This window comes from Gavia stellata, chromosome 1, assembly GCF_030936135.1.
Source record: "Gavia stellata isolate bGavSte3 chromosome 1, bGavSte3.hap2, whole genome shotgun sequence".
NCBI lineage: Eukaryota > Metazoa > Chordata > Aves > Gaviiformes > Gaviidae > Gavia > Gavia stellata.
The window spans coordinates 58,355,999-58,380,730 of record NC_082594.1 but is presented as its reverse complement, the minus strand read 5'-3'; the positions used below and the strand labels follow the sequence as shown (position 1 = coordinate 58,380,730).

General features: G+C 42.7%; 1 protein-coding gene across 13 annotated transcripts in view; it reads right to left on the bottom strand.

Annotated features, from left to right (window-relative positions):
- MBNL2 (muscleblind like splicing regulator 2) overlaps positions 1–24,507 on the bottom strand; it is a 74,130-nt gene extending 49,623 nt beyond the window's left edge. For all 13 annotated transcript variants that reach the window (XM_059825450.1, XM_059825441.1, XM_059825435.1 and 10 more), the window contains exon 1: positions 23,690–24,507. In XM_059825450.1, the coding sequence (XP_059681433.1) occupies positions 23,690–23,863 (174 nt within the window). In that variant the 5' untranslated portion in view covers positions 23,864–24,507. The remainder of the gene's footprint in view (positions 1–23,689) is intronic.
- Positions 24,508–24,732: the final 225 nt, after the last annotated feature.

The window sequence follows — 24,732 nt, the reverse complement described above, 5'->3', positions numbered from 1 at the left end:
CGTTCCCGGGAGAATCGTTCATCACACCTACATTGCAGGACTTTGGTTTAAATATTCTTTATAAATGTCATAAGGCTGGAGAACATATTAAGCTAAAACTCCGCAAACCAAAACAAAGTTTTATGGAAGAAAAAAAATGCATAATGATCTCATGCTTTTCACAAGAGTGGTTTTTCACAGCCAGGAACCATGAAGTACTTGTTTCTATTTTTTATTTTTATTTGTCTGATACACACATCATAAAGTGATTAAAATTGCCGTGGTACATCAAATGCGATCTGAAGGACATTCAAGTTAAAACGTAGTATGGTATGAAACTTTAATCATAATTGAAACAATCATGATTCAGATTTTTCAAACAGCCTTTGTAATTGCAGACAGTCTGGAAAAGAAGTGTTTACACGGCCAAATCAGTGTTTTTTCCCATCCTGCTGCTTTTCAGTGAAGAAAAATTGTGATGGATGAGTACCATTCATCAGGAGAAATAGTCAAAATATGAGATCACTAACCAGCATCTAGACATGGTTTAACCAACTCCCTTGTTTAATCATTGGGGATTCAGTGTCTGATGGAAAGAGGGCAGGAGGGAGTTTAGACGATTCCATGTATTTAACACTAAAATATTAAAAACATTCTAAAATGTTTTAACTATTTTAACCAGCCTGTAGTACCCAGCAACATTTATCATGGGTTTCCAGCACAGCAGAGAGAAGGACTCTCTTAACCAACAGTGGCATATGTAGCGCTAAGAGCTATTTTGCCATGTTAGAAAGACAAAGACTAGAGTTAGGCTTTCTTTGTTAAATGTAATGCAAAATCATGCCCAAAAGATACAGCTCCTGATACAAGCTGTCATTTACCTCCTACCACTCACTTCACAAGGCAACCTACAAAATATCACTCTTCAGGCTATTAAATCTCTACGCTATACTACTTAGTAAATAAATAGAACAACGAAAGCGAAAAGAAAGATCTACTTCCAAAGATGTTTCCATATCTTGAGGCCAGTCTTGGGGGCACATAAGCTCTCTGTAGGGGCAAGTATCAGGGTATCCACAAACACAGTACGGAAACCTAAAACTCATTAGGAATCCTCTGGAAGACCTCTGAGCCAGATGGAACATCTTCATACAAGGGCAAAGCTCTGACCCCAGGCATTGTCAGATCACAAGCACACAGATAAAAGATGCAGGAGGTTGGAAGGACTGCACTCATTTCCCCTCAGCCGTAGGCAAGCCATACACTCCAGGATATGTGGATTATATATAGGCAGACCAACCACATACAAGAAGTGAGGCTTTTATAAGGGTACCTCTATACCTCTGAAGACATAGCCTCTGATGGAGAGATTGCTTTGGAGATGAGTTAAACATGAACGCACCCCAAGCACGTTGTTATTAGCTTTACAGTTATTTAGTTCCATTTGTTTTCGTAGATTTTTAGATACCTTAAAAACAGACTGATGAGAAACATCTTGCCTTCCTACAGCAGATCATGTGGAATATAGTAAATAATCTCAATATTCCTTGGCAAGTAACTTCAGTAGAAAGGAAGAAACTGCCAATGGGGAAAACGTCTTCTAATGAATTTTAAATCAACATTAAGACTACAGCAGTGCTGTTAACATTTTTAAAGAAAACTGTCTCCTGCAGTAGATGTCACCAGGCTTTTTATTTATTTTACTTTACCATCCCACACTGAAAGCCCAGTGTTTCATCAGCAAGTATTTATCTGAGTCCTTCTCAGCAATGGTAGTCCCAGTCGCAAAGTTCCAGTGAATAAAGAATGCCAAATTAGCTTTAAATGTCAACTCTGCTCTGAGAAGAAGAAACACAGAGAATTTTGAAGGTATCAAGGCCTCAATAGCAAGTTCATCATATGTACAACCACCCACCATACTGTAGACCACACTTCATTAGTTTTCCCATGCTATAATCCTGAGAACAATGAAACAGAGAGACAGCAAAAGGATGGGGATGCGTGCCTGAAGGATTCCCTTGGCTGGCTGTATTTAACACATAAAGTGTTCAGTTTTAACTAGTTAAGGAACTTTTGATTAGCATATCATAGCAAAACCAAAGAAAAGGTAAGAGCTATGAAAAACCTTTTCAAACATCAAACAGAAATGAAACAAGCTTATAAACAGAGTTGCCTGCAAGCAAACAATTTCTGGAATGTACTGGGGGAAGCAAAGGAGAATCCCACAACAAAGGAGACTGCAAAAGCCAACCCAGTTTAACAAGTGGAATTACCAGTTTGGAGGCTACAGGGAAACAATGCAAAAATACCAGCAAGTCTGACACAAAGAACTTTTCTCAGCATTTAACAAAAACCTCAACATAAAGGACAACATAAAGGCCAATCACTAGGTAATTAAATATGACTCTTTGGAAATACAAAGCCTTACACAGAGTTGTTAACTACTCATGGAGTACTAGAATTAATGAGGAACTGACGGTCTCTCAGAGTAAAGCTGAACAATTTCAGATACATCTGATCACAGTTGGAAAACGTTACGCTATTTGAGTACCAGACAACAAAATATATATCATCAAACAGCTGTCTGCCAATTTATCATGTACTTCTTGCAGACACACAAAGAGCTGATAACCTATGAAGACCTCTAAAATGCTACTCTAATGCTTTAAATCTACCTTTTATGCTTGCTGTTAAAAACAAACTCACACACACAAAAGACCCTAGATGTACAATGAAGTATTTTGCAGATCTCTCTGACTGCAGCTAAAAGGACGATGCCAACCCTGCTGTGATGGAAACATGATGGCTACCACTGCTCTCCAACACTCGAAAAAACCCACAGACCCCCTAAAGCTGTAGGGGAGTACGCGTAATTGAGCATTCGCCAGTCTGGGAATGAGAGACTCATTTTGCGACATTTCTCCGTGCCCGTGCATGCCCCAAGCAGGCACAATGGCTAATGGGTCCAAGCAGCGAGCCGTCTACAGAGGCCAGTGGAGTCCCTCAGCTGTTGGGCACCACGCTGCACTCCACAGCAAAATTCAATGCCCCCAGTTCCCATTGCCTCTTCCCACATGGACAGAGAGATTATCTAGGATGGCTCTGAGTCGCTGTACTGGGAGGTGTGGGATTGCTGGTGCTGTCTAAAAGCCAATGCCCATCTTCGAGGACCCAGCAGAAAAGACAGCAAAGAACCCTATCCAACCCAACCCCCCTCACCTTAGCACTGGCAGATCCCACAAAACATGGCGTGGGCCAGCCTGAGCTTGTGTATTCAAATAATTAGCTATACATAAGCACCTATTTAATAGTCTTCAGATAAACATCATCTTCCGTTTGGAAAGGTAACTTGTATACAAAACAAACTGCATCCGGTCTTCTCTTTTGCTCATGTTCATGAATAGATTAGGGGCTAACACTAATATTCCTACATCTTTTTAGCTTCCCTATAGGTAGAAAAAATAAATTCATATTCCAGAAGTTTAAATTTTTCTTTGTTGAAACCTAAAATGAAAATACATGTTGGCATTCCTTAAAATGAAAGTGCTTCAAGGACAGTGGAGTCAGATAAAAATATATTGCCTGTTGGCTAGTTCACCATCACCGGAGAAGTGAAAACTGCTATTCCAAGCACTGCAGCCATGAAGTATTTAGGACAGATACTCAGCCAACTTTAACTCCTGAGCAACAAGTCAACAAAGCCCAGTATCTGTAAATGCTCTGACAATTTATAACATAAAAATAAGGATCAAGGTTTTAAAAATTCCTAGCTCCTTTTAAAAACATTAAAAAAGAACATACAGGTAGAAAGTGAAGGCATCAAATGATAAAATTTCAAAAAACAGTAAGTGAAAAAGACTAATCTTGGGAGAAATAATTAAATCCGTTCAAAGTGCACTTAATTACAAAATCAGTTCTGATGATTAAATGGGTAAAAGTACAGTGAAAGTAAAGTCCAACTTTGACGTCCAAATGTAGAAATTGGTTGGAAATTCTATGAACACAAACCTTAATCCCAGGAAAACTTTCACCTTTACATATGGCCACGTAAACCAGGTAAAATTAATGCCCAGGAATCTTAAAAGACCTCACTCCATTGTAAGACCATCTTCATTAGTCCAGTGTCATTAATAACAGTATTTCTATGATTCCCAGCCATGTCTGGGCTCACTACAGCATACCACAAACCTGTTATTGACTTCAGTGGTATATGAATTAGGAATACAAAAAAATGAACATTATAAGGCAATAGAGCTCACATTTCTATGTCTGCTTCTTTAAAAAAAAAACCCACTAACTTTTTATTGTTCTACATATTAAAAGGAAAAAATATTTAAGGATCAAAATTAATGTTAAAACACAGAAGTTTCAAAAAGAAGGTGTGAAAGGTTGTAGTTGTGGGCCCTTAAAGTTTTCCTAAACTGAGTATTTAATAAAACATTTTCTCAAAACTGTAGATGGTAAGCATTACGGAATTTGGAAACCCCCCCAGTTCTCTCCTATTCCCCTTCCCAAGCAGTGACAACAACAGCTACCAAGTCTCGGGCAGATCTTGTTCCCCTCTGGCACCCATTTTTTCCCCTCCAGTGTGCAAGCTGGGGTAGCTCCCCTCTTTCCCTGCTGTTGGGGTCTCCGCCTCTTCTCCTCCTCAAACATCCAGGCTTTCTGCAAGTTGCACACTTCACTGCGGCACACACTTACTGCCTCTGCACTCAGCAGAACGTTACAATGAGGAACACTTTTGTAATTACTTAGATGAGCTGTTGTACACCTCTGAATTTGTCTTCATATTCTCAAGAGCAAACTGCAGACTCTGCTTCTCAAGAGCCACTGCAGCTGCATGCAAGTAAATAAATAAAAATCACTTTTTCTGACAAATGATTCAGCATTTAAGAAAATAAAAACAGCTGTACTGTGTTAGACCAAGGTCCATCCAGCCCAGTATCCTATTTCCAAAAGCAGTCAGCAGCAGATGCCTAGGGACTAGTATAAGAACAAGGAAACCATTTAATGATATATATTGAAAATATTTTTCACATATCCTTGATGGAAAACAGAGATGGAATTTTGACAGAAGAGGGAAAAAAAGCAAAAGAAAACAAAGAGTCCAATACACACACCCTTTGCAAAAGCATGAAACATTCCTTTCAAAATAAAAAGAGAACTGAGGAGAAGATAAATCTTAGATTTCCTTCGTTTTGGTTTTTTTTTTTTTTTTAAAGAAGCCCGCAGGAGCAAGAAAAAACCAGAATCTCACTTCTTGTTCACAGAAACAGTGTAAGCACATATTGGTGCACATCATTGGCCAGATAATTTTTAAGAACCCTTGACTATGAGTATCAATGGCTTTTCTCTTGTGAAAGGGTCCTCACGGCAACTGACAGGTAGGGATTCATGTCATGATATCACAGCTGAGATAATTTAAATTAATGGATTTATAAATACAGCTTCAAAAAGTATATACCTCAGACAGAGGGAAAGCCTTAATTCCCCTGGTAGGTGAACAACCATTAAGGCAGCACAACGGAAACAGGCAAAACAGGCTGCACTTAGAAAAGGTACAGAAAATGTGGGGACAGTGAAGTGCCCCATGACATCAACTGGAGGTTTACGACTAGCTTAGCTGGACATGGGATCAGTCCCAGGAGAAGTCATCCATGGGGACACAGGCTGCAGGGGCTATAAAGTCACAGATGCAGAAACCAACTGTTTTGATTACACTGTTAAGCTTTCTATCTCCAGGACACCACATCGGTGCTTTTCAGAAGCTCCAGATAAGCTAATGAAATGTGCCAATGACTCAAGCTCATTTGGCAATGGGAAGAGAGAAGAATCAGGGAATGACGGAAGATGATGACCTTAAAATCCGGAGAACAAGAACCAGTATGAAAGAACAAAGTATTTCTAGACCGCGACATGAGCCCCACATATCAGTACAGACACAGTTAGGAAGTTGTTCAGCTATAACCTGGGGATGGAGCTGGCCGTGGCAGATAACATCATGGATGCTTTGATCAAGCACTGACTGACGGTGGAGACACCACTGTGACAAACTGTGGAAAAGACAATTACAGCCCCAAGGATGTGTCAAACAAGGATTGTCTAGGAAAGTCAGCAAACTGCTGTGGCAAGGCTGCTTCTTTCGCGGCGAATCTCTACTTGCAATGCTGTGCGTGCTTCTGGTCACCAACATCCAAATAAGATGGATTTGGCCTGGAGCAGGCACGGGTGAGGGCTGCCAGAGTGACTCAAGGAAAAGAAACAGAGCGTGGTGCGGTTTTTTGGCTGAGTAAAACAAAGGCTGAGAAGGGGTATGTCTGCTTCCAGAGAATGTCCCAGGAGAAGTTGGAGCAGCAGGGAGGGGTGGTGGGAAGGGGCAACGTGGTTGCTTCAGCTGCAAAGTAACAGTGGCATTCAGCTGAAAGGAGGTAAACTGGCAATGAATAAATCCTACACTTGGGTCACCAGAACCCCATGCAATGCTACAGGCTTGGGGACGACTGGCTGGAAAGCTGCCCAGCGGAAAAGGACCTGGGGGTGTTGATTGACAGCCGGCTGAAGATGAGCCAGCAGTGTGCCCAGGTGGCCAAGAAGGCCAACGGCATCCTGGCCTGTATCAGAAATGGTGTGGCCAGCAGGAGCAGGGAGGTGATCGTGCCCCTGTACGCAGCACTGGTGAAGCTGCACCTCTACTACTGTGTTCAGTTTTGGGCCCCTCACTACAAGAAGGACATTGAGGTGCTGGAGGGTGTCCAGAGAAGGGCGACGAAGGTGGTGAGGGGTCTGGAGCACAAGTCTTGTGAGGAGCGGCTGAGGGAGCTGGGGTTGTTCAGCCTGGAGAAGAGGAGGCTGAGGGGAGACCTTATCGCTCTCTATAACTACCTGAAAGGGGGCTGTGGTGTGGTGGGTGTTGGTCTCTTCTCCCAAGTGACTAGTGACAGGACAAGAGGAAATGGCCTCAAGTTGTGCCAGGGGAGGTTTAGATTGGATATTAGGGAAAATTTCTTCACTGAAAGGGTTGTCAAGCATTGGAACAGGCTGCCCAGGGAGGTGGTTGAGTCACCGTCCCTGGAGGTATTTAAAAGACTGTGTGGATGAGGCGCTGAGGGACATGGTTTAGTGGTGGACTTAGCAGAGTTAGGTTTACAGTTGGACTTGATGATCTTGAAGTTCTTTTCCAACCTAAATGATTCTATGATTTATGAAATTCATGCTGGAAGTGAGGAGAATGCACATGAGAAGTGAAACTATAGGAAAGTCTTCTGATGGAAGCAGAAAAAAAAACCCTTCCAAAAAAACCCACCCACGTTTAGCCTGGAGATTAGTAAATAACTTCAGCGAGGAGGTGATGTAGCTGCCCATGATAAAAAACAGCATGGAAGTCTCTGACTTCCACAGCTCCCTCAAAGCTATCTTTTTAACCTGCCATTAATAAAATAGGTATCTGCTAATGTACTGGAATGGCATCAGGCATTCAGAAGTCCTTGCTCAATATAGCACTAATAAGCAAAGCACTTGAGTGGGCTCAGGTCCTCCTACCTCAGCAAAGCACTAAGCTTAAAACACTGCAGCGGGATGCTTAAAGGAAAACCTTTGCTGAGCAGCAGGTGAGGCAAAGGATATATGTAAAAAAATAGATATCATATATATATATATGATACGTATTAAAAAATAAAGAAACAATCAATGTCACCGGATTTTTCAGTCTCCAGTTTCACACCAAAGAGCTGCATTACCGGTAAAAATTAAAAAGGCAAGGAAAGAGTGTGGTCAAATGTTACCGTATACCTTTCAAGGGTCAGTTTTGATGACTGGAGAAAACCCTAACAAAAGCGCATGCTTTCCCACTCAGAAGTTAACAGAGAAGATTACATTAAGCTTCAGCAGACACCCTAGCATGAAAGCAAAAATACTGTGTGCTTGGTAGGTTTTGAGAATCACTGGCATGCCTTAGTTTTAAAAAAGCTGGAAACGAAGTCTCACTCCCTGCGGGAACAGACATTAGTCTCTTCCAGTGCAAATCAGCGCTTGTAACCCACTCTCTGCAAAGCCTTCAGCATAGCACAGGGCTGTGAGTGCAGCTGCGAGGCACCTAGGAGACGTCCCTCACTCCACCGACTTCTCATGCAACCTGCCTACACTTTGGGGAGCCCAATTTAAACACCTGGGCCAACAGCTCAAAAGGGAGAGACACAGCTTTAGGTACTACATCCAGGGGACTTAATGACCTGTTTTTCCCCTGAGCATTGGATTCCAACTTACACTTCAACCACCAAGCTGCTAGAGAAAGACAAAGGTCCCTCTGTAATTTTGGGTATGAATCTCCTCTCTGAATTGCAGAAGCAATCTACGGTGCTCTTAATTTCTCTTAATTCTACTGCTTCACCCTAATCTACCAGTTTTTGGGGTGTCAGGAACCCGCAGGCAAATTGCCACTGCACTGCAGGAGTGATTCTACGTCCAATGCGTTCTGGGTCAACCCATGTTAGTGCACAGCTCAAGCTAAATATTCCACATCTCTCTATGTGTATGTGATCTATGCATTCATGGACTCATAGGTGAATAATAAGTTGTGTTACAGATGCAGCCTCTTCCAGATGTTTTACAATGCTATTGTTTTTGACGAGTGAGTATTGACAGGCATACTCTATATTTCCAACACACTCTATAATTATCTATAAATATGACCCAAAGAACGGCTTGTGAGCACCAAAGTTTGTCTGTTTTTTTTCCCAGCTATGTTAGCAGGTCTAATAGAAAGTATTCTCTCTCCTTACTAACCTTGAACAGCTTATTAATTTCTCCTACTTCTAAAAGAAAAAGAGAGGATAAGTAAAAAAAAAAAGTAATAACCAAGAGTTACATCCCTTTCACAAAGGAGAAAACAAAGGGACAGAGATGTTAAACAATTTGCTTCAAATAACACAGCACATCATGACAAAAGCCACCATTTAAATAAACATCTTCCAATATCCAAGGTTATCCATTTGTTATCCAGCAGAGGTTTGCTACAACATGAGTGGTTACTATGACTTGTAAACTGAAGACTTACTATTTCAGCTCAAAACAGGCAGATACTAGTATTTTGCAAGCAGAGGTGTGCTTAAATACACATAAAAAGATTGATATCATCTGATTTACCACTTACTAATTTTAAGATTGGTACAAGAGAAAACCATACCCGTAGCAGATCTATAACTAAGAAAAGATTTACAAATACTGTAAGTATTAAACAGATTTTTAAGAGGTCTGCACTGCATCATCAGACAAATCCAGCCTTATTAAAAAAAATAGAAAAAAATTACCACATTTTTGAAATTGTAATTAAATAACATTTAAGCATGTCCCTTCCACATTCTTTTGGGAAGAGAAATCATGTTATATTTACTATATTTATATTGATAAATTATGGTTATCTATTTAAACTGGGGTCTTAACTGCACGCAGTATGCACATAAGAAATGCAAAGTCAAAAAAATATCAAACTAATCAATTTTATTAACAATCCTGCAGATACCATATCAGAAAGTTTTAGCCCTCCCTTCAGATCACTTAAGGTTTTTTTCATTTTTCTTTGTCCACAGTCACATAGCAAATTTTTATTCTGTATGATAATGCTGGTCTCCAAACCAGTCTGAATTAAACAGCCAACCCATACTCTTTGTACCTGCTGGTTTTTATCATCATACCAGGAAACAGTGAGTTTAGAGAGAAGGTTGCTTCATGTTATGTGCAACAGCAGTACATATTTCTGCCTGCAGCTTTCCCCTTTCTATGTGCCTGCTTCATTCTTACAAACGTCACTGAAAAAACAGCATAGCATTTTCCACACTGTGTTGTCCTCTCTGTGGTCTCCTCCTGGCATCGGCAGCGATGCAGGGCACTTGTGTCTACTACTGGGCTCTGCTACCTCACCAGCATTGCCTTCTCTTCCTTTGGGCTGCTCTAGTCGCGTCTCATTTCAAGCGATAAAGCAGTCTAAGATCACAAGCATGCTGGGATCAACAAAACCTGTTGGGTATTATCAGTTAATTAACTTCTGTTGAACTGAACCAAAAACCAATTTGCCACCATTTCTTTATGGCATCTAAAGAAGCTACAAATTTATTAACTTATTGCACTACTCTTCCATTTGATCTTTCCACACCTATATCAATAAGTAAACCCACTAAACAGAATTTGGCCATGTATACAGATATGTGTTGAATTAATTGACCTTCACTTGCCACTTAATTAGCCAGTGATAACATTTCTCATTTCAAATAAAAAACTTGCTGGCTACTTTCACACCCCTGATTCTCACGTGCATCCCTGAGATTCACAGCTGCTTTATAGCAAATCAAAGTACACCAAGATACAATTGGCACAGATCACAGAGGATCTTTTTGCAACATCCAGGACTGAAAGGCAAATAACTAATTAGAAAGAACAGCCTTATTCAATTACCTAATAATAAACTCCCTTGCTCATTAAACACATTACATACATTGTAACAGCTGGCATGCTGAAATATCTGATAAAGGAAAACCTGCCTATAGTATTGTTGGTGCTTTAGGGAAAGCTTGCTTAATCTGTTTTTTTAATAGTAGTACTTGTTTAAAAGATCATCTATGGATGGAACAGTTGAGGACTTAATTAGACTGCAAAAATATCAAATCTGGGGGAAGGAAGAAAGTGCAAGCATCTCTTAGGCCAGCCTTGAGTAATGCCGAAGACCAGCTTACTCCTGCACCGGCATATAGGAAGAGTCTTGTGGGCTGCTGCCCTGAAAACAAAATGAGATGCTAAGAGCTCAGGACAAAATGGCATATGGTTCTTACTTAAACTGTAGTCCCGTCTGCTTCCAGGACAGATTTTAGGGTTTTTTTTCATCAAGTGGCTGTCTAAAGAAAAAATGCCTCAAGAAACCTAGCAGAGCAGCAGAGGTAGTAACTGCAAACTCCCTCCTTCCAGATGAGCTCTAACCACATGCTCTAGAGAGTTACACCATCTCTTGCTCCCTCTTACTATCTTTTTTAATTTCTGTGGGGTTTTCTGTACAACAGCCAGCTTCAGTGAGGGGTGTCACCTTCCCCGCCTATCATCCAGGATCTTTTCATTGCCTTGCACACCCATCTAAAGTAAGACCTAAACCTGCATTCCTAATGGAAATTTCCTTCTCCCTGAAGAAAAAGAAAGAAAGGTAAATACCAATGACACGGTAAGATAAATCTGCTATTTGAAAAGGTCGAAAAAGGAAAATATCATGAAAACTATGCTTAACAAGCAAGCAGAGGCTATAGGCAAGAGGCAATGACTGGAAGCAGTCCTCTGCAGCAGCTCTGTTCAGTACAAAGACCGCTACTATCATTAAACGGGTAGTGCTGCAAGCACTGGCACAAATGAAGGCAGGAGCTTTACACATTTGATTGCAAATCCCCAAACCCAGCTTCCTTGTGGTTAACTGAGTTTCAAGGATCTCCTCTTGCCCGCACTGAGAACCTCTTCTTTCATTTGGGAGGGCTTATAGGTCTCTCCCTCTTTCTCCACCCTACTATCCGGCTTCCTATTTTTACAAAACTTGTAAGAACTTAATTATCCTTGAGACTATGATGTCTTTGTCAAACTTGGCTGAAACTGGCCAGTGGGTTCACAAGTTAGTAGGGGAGGAAGGAAAGCAAGGCAGCCTGACTGTATAAGCCTCATCTCCTCAAGAATCCAGGCTAAAAATAATTATAGCCAGAAGGTTCAACTAAAGAAAGAGAACCGTAGACTTTTCCTGCACTTCCAACACAAACCGGTTCATGCATACTAATCAGCTAATGCTTCTCTCACTGAAGTAATGAGAGTTTTGCACCAAATTGATATTTGTATTTATTTATACTGTCACAGGCTGGAACTTCGACGGCATCAACGTGTTCAGCAGGAAGCACAAAATCACGTTCATACCAATATCATAATTTACAGATGCTCACAGTTATGTCCTCCGTAGCTACATCCACACACCTCGCTCTCTGCACATGCAAACCCCATGCCTCCATTTTTAGTAACACTGACATATATTGTATGACCAGTGCTATGAAGCACACAGGTAAGGCAAAACGCGTTTGGGGAGTAGCCTGCATTTTCATGACATTCATTATTACCCACTACCTTAAGAAAATCACCATTAAGATATGCTTTGAAAAGCAAGTATTTTTTCCCATTTTGTATCTGAAACCAACTACATGCATGTTTGATGGCACTTGACATATGTTCACATCTGCAAATGAAGTAATGGAGAATTATACTTCAGGGGAACGGGATTTCTTTGTTGTAACTTTCATGTTTTTTCAAATGCATAGACCATATTCTGGTTAATTTCTAGCTTTAAAATCTTCATGACAAGGTAGTTATGGTTGCTATTCAACTTAAATTTGCAAAAGGTTGCCCATCTTTTTATTTTTAAATAGACTGAGTTCACTATCATAACATCCCGTGTACCTAGAAAGATTTTCTTTCTTGTCATAGATAGCAAAAGATGAGCCCAGTTACATGGGTCACAACTATTTCAAATTAATGAGTTTACATTAGCTGTTAGCATTACTAATGGTGAACTATAAAGTACATGCTGAAAACGTTCATCCCCTTACTGTTCTCCACAAGGGCATTCTTCTGCTACAGAAGACAGTTTCGTCTGGGTTTGGCCTATACCCCAGCTTTCCTCTCAGCTAGGTCTTCACTGTGGCAAATACATCGTCCACCTTTTTACTCAAAGCAGCTGACGTCAGAGTCTCCAGTTAGTACAAGAGCTAATGCTGCCTCCCGAGAAGGGCTTCACTCTGTTGCCATAGAGAAGTCAGCAGGACCATTTGGAGCACGCTGGGACATCCTGGACCTCTGCATGATGCCAGCAGATATGACACACTCCTCTGATACGTCACTGGAAAGCCATCAAGAGCACTATAGGGCATCTCAAATAGTATCAGATGCCTCTGTTTAGGCAACTGCATCAAGCCCAAAGACTCAGGTCCTATCCACAGCAAACAAATACGTATTAATTTTAAAGTGATGGTCTAATCTAGAAAGTCATCTTAGGAAAAGAAGCATTATACGTCTCTTGATTTTCGCATGTTACATCTAGCTTAAAAAGTTGGCTTTTGTTGAGTTTTAGCTGGCTAGGCGTGAGGGCTAGGGCCCTGTTTGACAACAGCCAGTGGGGCTTGGTCTAGTGTCTGACATGCTGGATTTTAGTTTTTGGCTCACTGTGAATGACAGAGAAGATCCCAGCAGCTCAGTTAGCTTCTGAATCACAGCTGAGCTGTTCTTACAGCCACCATGTTATCTTCAAAGGTGCCACCAGGCTGACACTCGGTAAGTTCCTCTCCTAACAATACGTAAGTTGGTACAGGAACCTGTTCAGTCAGAGGTATAGCTTCACTGCGGAGTGCTCAAGGCCCAAACTGAATTTCAAACAAAAGTAAATAAATTAGGTTTTCACAGTGTTTAAAAGGTGTTTGACCTATGGGACATGCAGATGAGGTGGCAGCAGCACACCTGATGGGCTGCTAGCCCTGGCCATCCATGCATCTGCCACGACACTGCGCACCATAGATCCCCCCTTGTTCAAGCCAAACACACTCGGAAGGAAGCAAGAGCTGAGAACTTGTAATGCCTCATGAAAAAGGATACATCTATGCTGTGGTGACTGCACCAGGTCTTCTCTCAGTCAGGAGCGTGGCACCGCACAGTGCCGTGTTGTGGAGCAATGCGTGAGCCCGCAGGGTTACAGCTGCCCACAGAGAGCAGGACGGCTCCATTGGCCCCTTGAGCCGTCAAGTGCACACAAGGGTGTTGCACCACAGCTGCTACCTCACTCATACTTTTCCACGCTGTTTTCTACTGATTGTCTACTTCTTTCTTTTTACTCCTCAGTGATTTGTCTTTCCAAGCATTGGGACTATCTGACTTTTGGGACATTGTTCACAACACCTTGCCATACAGCTCATGGACAAAGCAGATGAGAAGACAGTTTCTTTTCCCCATTATTAATTTCTTCTTTGTTGTAGTCAGGTCCTTGCAGGAATCTAATCCTGGATAGCACAGCATGCCCACAGCCACCAGAAACACATCAATGTGGAAGAAAACAGATGCTTATGATTTCCTCTTGAATTTCAGTTGTGGGACAGGTACCATACACCTCACAGCAGGCTTTCAACGATATGTTCCAACATCTCTAAAACCACAACAGCTTTCCCTTCATTGCAATGGGTTTCTAATACATTCCACCTCCTCAAAAACAAGGCGCCAGTCTTCGTATGAGGAGATACGAGTTGGAAGAGGGGTATGGTTGTCGAACAGACTTGCAAATAAACTCCCCAATTCTTGTTGTGTTTGTTTTTTTAGATTTAAAATATCTTTCCAGCGCTGGGGATGACCTGCACTAATAGAAACATGGGTCTTGTCTCTGCTAGGCTTTTACATCAGGAAGCTCCCTGCATCTGAACACAACCCTGCCTTTTGTATTGATGATGCAGTTGAAGTACAACAGCTTGGGAAGAACAGCTGACGCCTGAGCTGAGAGAAAGCTACATACACAGGGCCAAGGGCAAAAAAAGAGCCTGGAATGAAAGAGGAACCACCTGCCAGAAAAATAAAGGAGTAGGTGGGGAGACCTGGAGAGAGCAAGCCTGTGGGAACAGTGACCTGAGTTAATAGGGAGCGTGGGGGAGGAGTGGGCAGCGAGCAATTGCTCTTGTGTTCAAAATCCTAGTGATGGGATGAGTCAGAGACTCTGATTGAATTTTGCCTTCACTACACCCACAGACTGGTTATTATAAAGCTTAGGGGAGCACGGATTGGTGCAGCAACAAAAACTACACAGTGAATCAATGGGTAGATGAAGCACCCCCAAGTGCCTGAAAATCTGAAGAACATCTGCCAAACACCATGCCCTTTCACACACTATTTCCTGCAGCTCTGACTAGTCTGCCTAGCTGTTCTCCTTGGTGTAATCAGACTTAGACTGATAACCGAGCGGCAGCTGCATCTGAGATGAAGGGGTATGGCAGACTACCTAGGAATGCTCTTCGTGAGTCTCCGCTGGGGCTTCTGGAAGCAGCAAGCTCCAGAAGTTAACTCAACCCAGCAAGACCACTGCCCAGGAACTACTACATAACTCTTTTAGTCCCTCAAGACAACACGATTCAGTGAACGAGAAGATATGTTTTATTACATCCTTCAGTTACTGTTCTTTAACTGCTTTTTCTTTCATGCATTTCTGCTCCTGGTGCTCATCCTCTTACCCAGGCCAGGGGCCAGGCAACCTGCTCAGCAAGTTCTATCATATCGAAAATGATAGTGAAAACTGCCAGTAAACACCCACTTGCTTACATCGGACAGTGGTAACGGGCCAAAGGGGGCACAAGCTGTTCCGACAGGTCTCCCGCTTGTGAAAGGCACCTACTCTGATCACCGAGAGGCTTTGCCACTGAACTGTGTGGCTGGGAAGAGTGGCTTCTCATGCCTTCAGAGGGAAAGAGGGTCTGGATAGCTCAGTGATCAAGTGTCCAACCGGGCTCTCCCTTGAGGATGTAACTTACATCAAGTTAAAACAAGGTGCGCAGGTTTAAAATCCGAAAGGCCAGGTGGTGACAGGGGATAGTAGTGACAGTCAGGACAGCTTCGTGCTCTCAGTGTTGCTGCTGAAAGAGTCAAACAAGGAAACAAAACAGAGCCCAAAGGAGACGCCCAGCTTTTCTAACAGCCTACATAATGAACTTCAACTGGTTTAACGTCTCTGCTTTTCTCAGTTTCAGTCTGAGGGCAGAGACAGTAGAAGCAGGTTAGGACTTGCCCCTCTGCTGCAGGGGCCAGCCCTCGGCTCAGCCCTGGCAGCCTGCCGGGGGCTTCTGCCCCTGCAAGCTCCCGCGGGCTAAACACCCCCCGGGTGGCGGGGCTGAGCTGCGCCTCTGGACTTCGCTCCGAAACAGATAAGAAATGTTCCTCTCAAAAGAGGGACAAATCCTAGCAAACTGCACAGCCCATTCTGCAGTGAGCAAATGTCCATGACTTTTTTTTTTAATTTATTTTTAAAAGAGCTAAATACCATGTAACACAACAGTTATAGGCTTATTTCAGTTTTGTTTGACTCTCTCCTAACCATTTTGAGCCAAGCTCATGGATCTTTAAGGGTGTCCACCCAGCAGTTCAGCTGGTTGGTTTTTAACCCTACCTTTAGTTAAGCCAGAAGAGCTGGCATGGAGACAGCTACGTGAGTAGATGGGAGGGAGGCAAACATGAAAAAGGAATTGTTAAAGGAACTTGTGCATGCTGGGAGGACAACAGCAGAACATAAATAAAACCAGATTTTTTTGCAGAAAACACATAAGAACAGGTGATTGACAACACAGGTAATACTAAGCGTCCCTAAACTCAGAGATAAGGGTGGGGGTGTCTTCAGAAAGAGATTCTCCTTTCTTAAACCCCACTGAATCTCAATTTATGCTAGATGTTGCTGCCTAAATTCAAAGTTTCATCTTACATTTAATACAGTTCTTCCTCTTCCTTTGGATCAACTCAAACAAGTTGCACGGCTGCATGATCACTTGAACAGAGATAAAAAAGGGGAGCTAGCTGTGATAGGACACAGGACTGGATGTAACCATCTCTTTTTACCAGCAGCTCACAGTTGCACAGGTTGGGTATAAGGTGAAATATAGTCTCAGGAAATAGGATGGCATAATTTCATGCAGCATCTGATGCCTTGCACTTCATTCTGAGCCAAAAAATTCCCATAGCCTTAAAAAGCAGGGCCTTCAGGAATTATACTTGTCCTGGGAACAGTATTTTCACAGAGTGGATTTAAAACCATGAGTCTTCTCTCATGAAAATTCCTTTGAACTCACCGGGAAGAAACATGCCCCTTCCAGAGAAAGGTCAGTGGAAAAAACCCACCCAGATTCATCCTTACGACAATTCACAGGAGATTCTCTCCTGCTTTTCCAGTAACAAGAACTGGGGGTATCCATGAGATGAGGAGGTTTGAAATGAACAACAGAAGTTGGTTTCCAAGCTGTACATAATGAAGTTGTGGAAGTCCTCGCTGTGGCATGCTGTCGGTGCTGAAGGTGTACACAGTTCAAAAAAGCAGCAGGACAAATCCAGGGGAAAGATGGTCACTGAGAGCTATTAAGTACAACCATATCATGCCTGGTTCTCAATGTCATAAGCAGCACAGCACTAGGAGCTAGGAGAGCACTCCAGGAAGCCATTGCATGTTTGCACACCACATCCTTAATATCCACTGCTGGCCACTACTGGGTCAGCGGGCTAAACGGGGCTTTGGTCTGACCCATGGTGGCCACTGCTATTCTGAATACAGAGGGAGCCTACAGAGTTAATTCTCAGTCATCTAAAACCGGCCTTGATTGACACTTTCTCTTCACACCCACACTTCGTAGCAACTCAGACACACAAAAGCTTCTGCAAAGCTGTGTTCTCAGACTACCTGTAGTTTATTGGACTTTTTACAAAAAAAAAAAAAAACCCAAAAAACCAAAAAACAGAGGTGGGTGAAAAAGAAAGGATGTGACCAAACTTGTTGCTCTGCAGGAAGAGTGAGATCTGGATTCTGCATCCGGCACCCTAACAGTTTCAGCCTGCAACTTCCACATCTCCAGAGCCCACAACTACTGAAAAGGGCAGCCTGTGCCCCCCCATTCCGCTGAAATTGGGTCACTGTGCAGCAAAGCAGGCAAAATTCATGGGCCCAGAAGGAATAAGCCACTCTGTTGCCCAGGAGAAATGAGTTTGCCCATTTCAGTCATACTTCCCCACCAGCTGTAGGCACAGCCCTTGAACTCACCTTGTCTTTGAACAGTGTCACACCACATAACTGGGTGATGGGCAGAAATTCAGCCAGCTAGGACACTACAAACACCTATTTAAATGCTTTCTACTAGAGACAAAACTAACCAATCCCCTCTGCATATGGTGCTCATCTACAGTCTGTCCAGACTGCTTCACCTGCCAAGTGCAAGCAGGCATCACCTACTTCAAAGCGTGAGATGCTCCCGAGTCCTTGACATTTGTAAAACAAAAGAATCACAGGAAGGAAGGCCAATGACTACCTACTGCATCCCAACTCAGAGCTCACTCTCTTAGAAACAGCCTGCTCACTTTACAAAGACTTTTTTTTCCTTTTTCTAAATAAAGCTGAGGCCATCTTAAATAGATTCATTGCAGTTCCAGATATTTCAACAAAGTGGATGTTCCTAAAATTTCTTTTTTTTCCTGGAACACTTTTAACTTGGTAAACAGGTCTCTGTGTACAGCTTTCAATTACCTTTTATTCTGTGGTGCCAAATGAGACCAGATAAGCATACTCTTAAAAGGCTTTCATGAAAATGCAAATGAACAGTTCACACTAGTCTGCCGGCTCAATAAATAGAACAGTTCAAAATGTTTAGACACTAGTAAATAGATAAAAAAATACAGAAAAAGCCATCTGTAGCCCTAAAGAAGCTTTCATTTTCTTGTTACCACCATAAAACTTGCAATGACAGTATCTTCAAGACACCTCCTCTGTTATCTGTATTAGCTTAGACAACATATCCTTCTAGCAGCTGACCTGAAGAAAGAGTATAAATCTGAGTCGAGAAATAACACCAGAATTTAAAACCCAGACTTGCCTGCAAACATGAGAGTTAATTCCCAGCAAAATGCACACGCTCGTATTTTCTTACCTGCCAAGCTTTTCCCCTCTCCCCCTCCTAGATGTCACCATTCATTTTAATGTTGTTTTTTTATTCCAGCTCAAATACAGCAAAGTGTTGCCTGTTCTTGTCCCCAAACATTGTATTATACATTAGCATTCCTTTGAAAGGATTTTGTTCTTTACTACTAGCAGGACAAGAAAGCCTTGAAAACAGGTTTGCTTACAGTGTCCAACTTGGAGGGATCTAAATGTGATATATTAAGTGTTACATATCCAGGTTCTTCACTTTTAAATTAAGCTACTTGAACCCAGTGAGAAGTATGAAAATATAAACAGAGCAGTTCCTGAAATTTAAACTTCACAGCTAGGCAGGCCTCTTCACAGACCCTTCCCACTGCACAAACACTGCAGCATCCAAAGGCTTCGGGAGAGTTTAAGGCAGCAGACGAGGCTCTGGCTCTGGCAGTGCTTCCTCAGCATTCTCCATCTTCCGGCCCACCGGCAGGGCTCTGGGCCTCACCACGGAAGTACCCCTTCATCCGCCTCAGGCAAAGTCTAATCTAACCAGATTAGCTCGGAGACACTTTCATCCTCATGTTAAGCTTCACTGAGGCCACTCGCCCGGTACAGTTTTGGGTGTGCCCATGCGGCCACACCAGCTGGCCGAGTCACCGGGGGCTTCTGCTGGAGGGAACCCCATCGCTGGAGGTGACGTTACGACCAGCTAACAGGCACGTGCCTGGCCAACTGCTGCACCCATCATCCATCGGGTGCACAGGAATGACCCGCCTACACTCTCATAACACCCCAAAAACGCTCTGTTGAGAACAGACCAGGCTCTGTCCTTCACCAAAGAGCAAGAAACAAACGCTGAGCCACACCTCAGAAGACCATGCGGCAGAACCTGGCTTGAAAACAGCAAGTTTCTGGCCTGAATCTGAACCAGGCTCATTAGTCTTCAGCTATTTCTGTCTAGCCTGGAGCATCTCGCAGATGAAGGATATTCAGAGCCCAGACAATCTTCAACAGTGAGTATTCTGGATCCTCAAAACTGTCATCAGTCCAATGGGTTGCTGTTGCAACTTTCGCTGGGTTTAAAGTCAAGTATTGCAAGGACAGGTATTCAGAGCCAAAAATCCCTTTTGAGTTAAAAGCAAACAGCATCCGTTACATTCTGTTGACCTTTTACTTGGAACCAACAGACCTACAAATACACTTCTTTAATACAGGAAAATTTGGATTCTGATGCAATCGTGTCACTCCAGAAGCCTAGCCTAAGGCCACAGCACTATCACCGGCAGGAGTGACCCAGTGCTCTCGGGTGCCACACTGCTTCTCTCCCTTCTATCAGCAGCAACTACGACAACCACCCAGGTTTAACCACAATCAATTTCCCAACCTGGTGCACCGCACAATTACAAAGACAGTGGTGGGAGCACAAAGGAGGACATGGCACAGCCTGGAGGCAGGTGTCCCTGGCTGGGATTATGTCCTTCATTCTGAACGCCAGCTTTTGCTAGCTTAGAACAACCCTGAGGTTACGGGCAAGTCAGCGTGAAGATGCTTCTGGTCACACAATCACAGGATGGTTGAAGCTGGAAGGGTCGTCTAGACATCATCTGGTCCAACCCCCTGCTCAAGCTGGGCTACCTAGAGCCGACTGTCTGAGGTCCATGGCTTTTGAATATCTCCGAGGATGGAGACTCCACAACCTCCCCGGGCAGCCTGTGCCAGGGCTCAGTCACCCGCACAGTGACAAAGTGTTTCCTGATGTTCAGAGGGAACCTCCTGTGTTTCAGGTTGTGCCCATTGCCTCTGGTCCTGTCACTGGGCACCACTGAGAAGAGCCTGGCTCCCTCCTCTTTGCACCCTCCCTTCAGGTATTTATATACATTGATGAGATCCCCCTGAGCCTTCTCTGCTCCAGGCTGAACAGTCCCAGATCTCTCAGCTTCTCCTCATAGGAGAGATGCTCCAGACCCTTCATCATCTTTGTGGCCCTTTGCTGGACTCTCTCCCATAGCTCCATACTAGTGCTTTGGCAGTCTGATCCAGCCGGCAGATACTGATACCATGCTCCCTCATCTACCCTGGAAATCTGGAAAGGTGGCAGCATGCAGGAGAGCGCATGTCCCGTCCCAAAACAGGGGCTCTTTTGATCAATCAGCATGTAAAGGAGATCCTGTCTCACAGTGCTATATCTTGTGTTTGACTCACTTCTTAGGGAGCACCTGTAATTACCAGGCACCACCTAAACGTAACACATACCTCAATCTGAGACTAAAAAAAAAAAAATTTATCTGTCTTCTCTGGGTAGGAAGATGTTTATTCAAAGAGACTCAATATACTGGCTACCGTTTATTTTTATAGCAGGTACACCAAACCAGACAGTTAAAAACATTAACTTTCCAAAGCTCTACATGTTATGTAAATAAAGTCTAAATGATTGCCTGCACTGAAGTGTGGTTCGCTGTTCAGCAAGGAAAACAGCTCTTGGGTTTTTTTTAATTAAATTCTGATTTTATCTATAATTCTAGACTGTTCTGTTTGTTTATTTACATGAAAAGTTATCCTGCTTGTTGAGTGCCAAAGCCTTATTCTGAAACTGTATGATTAACACCGGTATTTCTGAAAGCTACACATCAAATAGATTTATGTGACTGATGACATAAGTCCCTCAACTGGCAGTATAAGCAAACTGAGCTAACCAGGCACATTCTTGCCATACATACAGCGATTTACAAACACTTTTCTGAGTAATGGAGATAATGGCTGCAAGGACACCAGTTGATACAGCCAAGAGCCATGCACTTGTGATGATCCCTAACAGCTTTTTACGCACTGCGGGGTCAGGCAGCACACCGAAACGCACGGCTCCGACTCATGCTCAGCGGCAAGGAGCTGCAACTGAAGACATCGCCGTCCCGTTATCGGATCTCCCTCTGCCTGCAGCAGGGTTGGTGGGAAGAAACCTGTACACCTCCACCTCCGCTGCTTCAGGCTGCAATCTGGATGCTTGGTATAAACCCACCTTTACCAGCAATTTAACTCAATAGACTCAACTAGAAAATGCACAAGACAGGAGGTCCAGGTGCATGGTCCCTTCTGCCAGCTGGGAAGAGGGTGATGACAGGCAGCGGGACAGAGCAGCACCGCTTCAGCTACCAGAGCCAGGCTGGAGCGAGCTGGTCCCTCGGAGCAGATGCCCTCCCACACCAGAACAAAATACGCCTGCTTGCTTTGACTACATTTCTTACATGGTTTTGGACTTCTCTCCACTGAGCAATGGTGCTGGTTGTCAGTAAGTTATCCACAGCAATTCCTCAGGATTTCTCTTCACAGTATTATTAGCCTAGGCTGTGACTCCAGTTTCGACTCGTGGGTGATAACCATCCCTGCATAAAAGTCTCCAGCTAGAATAGCTGGTACCTCTGCCGCAAGCACTCTATGCTGCCAGGGAGAGCGATGCTGTCCTTGGGCAGCGAGGACAGCCACATCACCGCTTTGGCCAGGGTGATGCAGCAGCAGCACCTCGTGCACTGCCAGCCCACTGCCCTGCCAGCCCAAGGGTGACCGAGCCCTGCTGCCTGCCTCCAGCCTCCCAGCCACAGCCCCAAGTCTTTACAGTAGTTAAAAACTGCATTTAAAAAAAACTTTTACCGGCTTGTTTTTCGTGAAAGCTTATTATTGCCCGTTTGCTGCAGACACTAGCTTCCCTGTTTAAAAAAAATAAATTATCCCATTGGCAGATAACCAATATACAAGAACATCTACAAAGAAGCTGTTACAGTTTATCGTGCAGTAATCCTTGGATTAAGGTCATTAATAGCACTCGATGACATACTGCCATGACTCCAGAGGTGCTGTTCTGGCTTGCAGGATATACAGAACACAACCCCCTCACAAACATTTCCGCTGAGTTACTTTCTTCTAAATCTCCAGAAGAAGAGCAGAAACAAGAAAACCCAGAAGAAAGATGCCTAGTACAGTATCTTGCATTGCACCAAAAAAACCTTATAATGAAAATAAAGTAACATTTTCAAACAACACTGAATTTTCTTCTCATTCACAACCGATGTTTTCGCAGCAAGAGTGTTCTTGGTGAGTAACCGAAATTTTGATCTACAGAGCTAAATTTAAAAAGCAAGACAAGACATTCTCCCATGCCCAGAAGACAAAGCCACAACTAAAACTTTCAAAATAAAGTCTGAAATACTCAATTTTGCCCTTTAATTATTTATACAAAATAAGCTTTTTCCTTCTGTTGACATGAGAACACAAATGTATCATCACAGGAAACTGTGTACTCCCCAAATCCCATGGGGTCATTAATCTTCTTTTATGCAGTACACGAAGTATTTTCACAGAACCTTTAAAATAGTTTTCTAAAGCTTACCTGATGTCATTAGGAAGTCAGAAGAAGCTGATGGCTTAACAACATAATTGCTAAATATCCTCCAAAGGAGAGAATCCCTTCATTCTGTTCTAAACTTACGCTATCTGCACTATCCATACATTTAATTATTAGTGCTATTAATTTATCTGAGAGTCCCCAATACCAAGCGTAAACAAGCCGTTGTGTCAAAATTGAAGTAATGGATAGAATTTTCTTAGTTCTGTCGATTTCAATGAAAGAACCTGCACTCTTTCCGTATGATTTGTTTCACTAGGACTCTGGTAATGGCCTAGTACTGTGCCACAATGTATTTTCATTTGCCATGAAACAGTAATTCATAAGATGTATTTGGGAGAATACAGTTGTCCCACCAGCTGTAAGCAATCCCGCATCCCACAGTCATATGCAACTTTTGTAAACAACATGTTGACACTGGAAAAGAAAATCCTTAGAAAGAAATCTTTTCAAAGCTTCAATAACTAAAAGTTATGACAAATAACATTTGTATTAATATACATCTTACCAAGAACGAATCACTTTCTGATTAACCTGGTATAGTTGTAACTCATCATTTCATATTTTACTTTCAGTACAATGTAGTAACATTTTCACTACACATGCAAATTTTTTTTTCTTACCTTTAAGGAATCAAAGCAGGCAATAACTCTTCCATTTTCAACCTGGCAACTTTTAGGTGGGTGTGCGAATTTGCATTCTTCATCAGAGCGTGAACAAGTTCCCCTCTGAAATTGCCTGCACACTTCTAATGTTAGCCATTTTGTATCTCTTACGGGAGCAACATTCAAAGCCATGATGAAAAGCTGATTTCAAATTTGTAAACTGCTGCCAAGTGAATTATGCTGAAGAAATTTCCAAAACTAATGACAAAAGGAGGGGAGAGAAAAAGAAAAAAAAACACAACAGAAATACAACCAGAAAAAAATAATTTCAACTCCAATTGAAAAGAAAGTTAAAAAAAGTGGGGGACAATTAACGATGTCCAACGCAGACAAAGCAGAATAAACAGAGAAGTTTATCAGCATGCAGTCACTCATCAATCATTAAGTCCCGCTTGTAGACTTTTGGCTGGGAAAAACCATGCTCAGTCGCATTTCTGTCTGTAAAACACGTGGGCTTGTTGATCGTATCACGGATGCACCAGTTCTAAGCCAAAGTCCTTCAATGCAATGGCACTCCTTGACAGACTAGCAGCTCTCTGACAGTTGCTTGCTGGTATCGATTACACAAGAAAAGCAATGCAGTCATTTGTTCATGTCCCAGGAATAATAATAATTCTTCCTCCTCTTTTTCTGCTTTCAGTTTCCCATCAACTAATTGGCAAATGGAGACAGCTGAGGTATCTTCCGCCAGGTGTAAGGTGAAGGCAATGTCTGGCTGGCAAAGACGGGATTTTGAGAACACAGGCGTAGCAGTCCTCCCTCATAAAAGTGACTTGACAAAGGCACTTTTTAAGTCACTGACCTGACAAAACAAATACAGTATCAGTTCATGTGCAACTCATCCAAATCAACATTACGAAACTTATCATCCCTTTTCATCAGATATTGTAAACATACTGCCAATGCTCACTTGTATTTCTTTTTTCCAAAAAAAAATCAGCCTCCTTCGTGAAGTTACACATGACAAGGGAATAACCAGTTGAAACACGTATTGCAGTAAT